At 42.8% G+C, this 3,521-nt stretch overlaps 3 protein-coding genes across 5 annotated transcripts in view; 2 read left to right on the top strand and 1 right to left on the bottom strand.

Annotated features, from left to right (window-relative positions):
* Positions 1-69, bottom strand: part of LOC103396927 (BAG family molecular chaperone regulator 4-like) — a 4,367-nt gene extending 4,298 nt beyond the window's left edge. The window contains exon 1 of the mRNA XM_008335172.3: positions 10-69. Coding sequence (XP_008333394.1) covers positions 10-69 — 60 coding nt within the window. The remainder of the gene's footprint in view (positions 1-9) is intronic.
* Positions 40-2,308, top strand: LOC103396910 (U6 snRNA-associated Sm-like protein LSm1). 3 transcript variants are annotated; one of them, XM_008335155.3, is made up of 5 exons: positions 40-102; positions 290-365; positions 453-521; positions 600-715; positions 1,587-2,303. In XM_008335155.3, the coding sequence occupies exons 1-5, from the start codon at positions 97-99 to the stop codon at positions 1,755-1,757; spliced, it is 438 nt and encodes a 145-aa protein (XP_008333377.1). In that variant the 5' UTR covers positions 40-96; the 3' UTR covers positions 1,758-2,303. The 3 variants fall into 3 exon arrangements, with proteins under 3 accessions (XP_008333377.1, XP_008333375.1, XP_008333376.1); XM_008335153.3 differs by lacking the exon at positions 40-102 and having other exon boundaries at positions 109-365; positions 1,587-2,299; XM_008335154.3 differs by lacking the exons at positions 40-102; positions 453-521 and having other exon boundaries at positions 109-365; positions 1,587-2,308.
* Positions 2,309-2,757: 449 nt separating this feature from the next.
* Positions 2,758-3,521, top strand: part of LOC103396909 (G protein-coupled receptor kinase 5-like) — a 35,065-nt gene continuing 34,301 nt past the window's right edge. The window contains exon 1 of the mRNA XM_008335152.3: positions 2,758-3,373. Coding sequence (XP_008333374.1) covers positions 3,322-3,373 — 52 coding nt within the window. The 5' untranslated portion in view covers positions 2,758-3,321. The remainder of the gene's footprint in view (positions 3,374-3,521) is intronic.

Here is a 3,521-nt window from a genome sequence, read left to right as displayed (position 1 = left end):
AAGGCTCACCGAGTCGTTGACCCCGAGGCGGGGAATAATAACAGGAGTCCTCCACTCGCTGCTGTTCATAAAGGATCTCTAATTACGTCATCAACAATGTCGGTAATGCAGTTAAAAACAATAATGCTTAAAATATTTATATTTAAATTTCCGTTATCGTTTAAAAATGTTTAAAAACGGAAGTTTACGCTGCCTTGATATAAAAACACTTCCGTTGCTGCACTTCTTCACAGAAAAAACATCATTTTTTAAAAACATTCATGACTTAAGAGGGCGAACATATTTTCAGACGGAATTACCAGCGAAGGAGCGGCACAAGATGAACTACGTACCGGGGACGACGAGTTTGATAGACGATATCGACAGTAAGTAACAGCGTAGCCGCATAATAGTCATTATTGTCTTTAAAATGTGACACGAACTGAGTCGGTAAATACGGTTCAATCCCGCAGAGAAGCACCTGGTGCTGCTCCGGGATGGAAGGACACTTATCGGCTACCTCAGGAGCATCGACCAGTTCGGTAATTCCTCCGATAAGGGGGTAGCTAGGTTCACGTCGTACATGCGTTAAACTAATATTTATTTCTTCTCACCAACAGCGAACTTAGTTTTCCATCAGACAGTGGAGCGGATCCACGTGGGCAAGAAGTTCGGCGACATTCCCAGAGGAATCTTCATCGTGAGAGGAGAAAATGTCGTCCTGCTCGGAGAAATCGTGAGTTTATTTTTTGATTTGAGACCGATTTTAGTCTATTTAATGTTCTTCTATTTTATTTTTTTTTTGGGAGGGTTTCGTTATTTAAGTACGTTCGTTTTTAAGCAAATTTACCGATTTTCATTTTAATTTAATATTCATAACTAATAATACATTTTTACTTACAAACAGAATTTACAGAATATTGTAAAACCTAAGCAAGAATTTATTAACGTAGAAATGTCTTGTATTTTCAGTAAAAAAAAAAAGCTAAGCCACTTACTGACCCCTACTGGAATTAGATTGTGGTCCGCTTACCGGTGAGCAACACCTGATAAACGGGTAGTTTCGTCTCTTGTATCGTATTCCTCCCGGGCCCAGGATTTGAACCTTTTTTTTTTTTTTTTTTTAAGTCACAAACCTTCGCGATCCAAGTCAATTAGTTGTTCGTAAACGACGACCCCAAAAAAAAAACTCTTGTGACCCAGTCTTTGAGAAACAATGCTCTACACCAGTGTTTCCCAAACGTTTTTTTCTTGGGAACCCTTAAGGGTCGTGACCCAGTCTTTGAGAAACATTGCTCGACACTGGTGTTTCCCAAGTAAGTCACAAACCTTCGCGATCCAAGTCATAGACGTTATTCGTAACTTCTTGGAAACATAATGCAAGACGACCCCAAAAAAGTTTTCTTGCGAACCCACCTGAGGGTCACGACCCAGTCTTTGAGAAACAATGCCTTACCAAAGCTGTCTTTTAACCGCTAGGCTACAAAAATTTTTTTTTTTTTGTCCGTTGGCGTAGCTGTGAGGTCACTCCCCTGACCTTTGACTTCGTGACTTCATCTTTTTTTTTTTTTTTTTTTCCCCCAAACTATTTCTGGTTTGTGTTGCAGGACGTGGACAAAGCCTGCGACACCGTCCTGCAGCAAGTGTCCATAGAAGAGATCCTGGAGGAGCAACGGTTGCAGCAACAAGCCAAACAGGAGACGGAGAAAGTAAAGAAGCAGGTCCTAAAAGACAGAGGCCTCTCCGTCCCCAAGGCCGACAACCTGGACGAGTACTGACAGCGCCCCCCCTTCATGTGTTTCACGAGCCTGGCTTCTTAGTTCGTGTGGGACTCGTACGATTTTTTTACTTTGCGACGGCTGGTTTGAGCAACGCTTATTTTCCGATGTATACTGTATGAATTTAATTTGAACCGCGGATGTAAAAAATTTAAAAAAAAGAGAAAAAAAATCCAACCAGTGCTCTTAAAGTTAGATCATGACCAGAAAACAGTGGTTACGTTGGCGAAATTAGCTAGTTATTTTATAGTCGGCACTTTCTAATCAAGACATGGTTGGTTTTTTTTTTTTTTTTTTTTTTTTTTTTTTTTTTTGGTTTTTTGGTGTATCCTGCCTTTTTCCTGATGAATGCTGGGATTGACTCCAGGGTCTGAATGCGATGGATTATGACGATGATAAAAAACTCATACTCCATTAAAGAGTGAAAAAAAATGTCTCTTCGTGTTATTTGGTAAAATGTGACGGAAAAAAAAAAAGAAAACATTTTTTTTGTTGGTTATTATTACTGTGAACCATAGTAAAAAATTTAAATTTTTTGTTTTCTCAAAGGTACACACAGGTACGCAAAGGTACGCTGAGGTACACACAGGTACGCAAAGGGACACACAAGTACGCAGAGGTACGCAGAAGTACGCAAAGGTACACACAGATACACAGAAGTAAACACAGGTACACAATTGTTTTACTACATAAAAGGCGTGGAAGTGTAATGTAAAACATCTACCACTAGAGGACGACATTACCCTAATTTCTGAGGATAAAATGTTCTCCATTCAACAGAATGGAATTATTAAGTACTAGTAATATATTATATATACTATATAGTAAAATAATATACTTAATTTTAAAAAATATAAAAATATATTTATAATATTTTTATATTAATATAATTTTAAATATTTATATGTATTTATTATACAATGAAAACAGCGGCGGATCATATTCTCATTTTTTTATAAACGACATTAGCACCACCACAGGTCAAAACGGTGAAGTGCAGCCTCCGGTGAAGAGCCCGGTTCCATCTTGTGCTGCCGTCACATTAGCAGAGCTCCCGGCGGGGTCGTTCGTAATTCCGCTGTGACGTCCAGACTCGGCCCTTTTTGATTACGAGGAGGAGGAGGAGGGAGGAAGGGGGGAGCGCTGCAGTCCTCTCTCTGGTGCATTCAAGCCGAGGCTGCTGTAATGTAAAGCTAGCTAGCGTCGCCGCTGGAAGGAAGGAAGGAAGAGGGAGGAAGAAGAAGAAGACGAAGTCACCGATGCTGCCGGGCTGAGCGCAGCCGAAGGTGCGGCGGGAGATTCCGCATCCACGCTACGCACGATGGGAAAAAGCGTTTGCGCGAAGCGGGAGTACAAAATGCAAGCGACGAGAACCATGTTCAGCTCACGGCGCCGCCAACCGTTTGACATCCTGTTCTCTGTGTCGATAAGAGCGAGAACCGCTCGGACGAGTGACGAGTGAGTGAACCGAGTCGAGTCGAGCCGAGCCGAGTCGATAGTACCGCTTTGGACCCGCGGACCGGACGAGAATCGACGAAACCTCTGTGTTTGAACCTTTTCACCGATGGAGCTGGAGAACATCGTGGCCAACACCGTGCTGCTGAAAGCCCGCGAAGGTAAGTCGGCAGCACCGACCGCAAACACTACGGTAGGCCCCGCGGGGGTTGGCGCACGGTACGCAGAGGAAGGTGATAATAACCGCGCTGAGGCGCAGGTAGAAAACTTACTGATGCAATGGGGGGGATGGGGGGGGGCGGGGACCCG

This window comes from Cynoglossus semilaevis, chromosome W (assembly GCF_000523025.1).
Source record: "Cynoglossus semilaevis isolate Cse_v1.0 chromosome W, Cse_v1.0, whole genome shotgun sequence".
In the NCBI taxonomy this organism is placed as follows: Eukaryota; Metazoa; Chordata; class Actinopteri; order Pleuronectiformes; family Cynoglossidae; genus Cynoglossus; species Cynoglossus semilaevis.
The sequence above is the reverse complement of the archived record's forward strand: the minus strand, read 5'-3'. Positions and strand labels throughout refer to the sequence as shown.

Excerpts from the sequence above, each read along its gene's own strand:
- LOC103396910 (XM_008335153.3), top strand. The coding sequence starts at position 167 with ATGTTTAAAAACGGAAGTTTACGCTGCCTTGATATAAAAACACTTCCG. Across the intron at positions 366-452 it reads TTTGATAGACGATATCGACA|AGAAGCACCTGGTGCTGCTC; the intron begins GTAAGTAACAGC and ends TCAATCCCGCAG. Across the intron at positions 522-599 it reads CAGGAGCATCGACCAGTTCG|CGAACTTAGTTTTCCATCAG; the intron begins GTAATTCCTCCG and ends TCTCACCAACAG.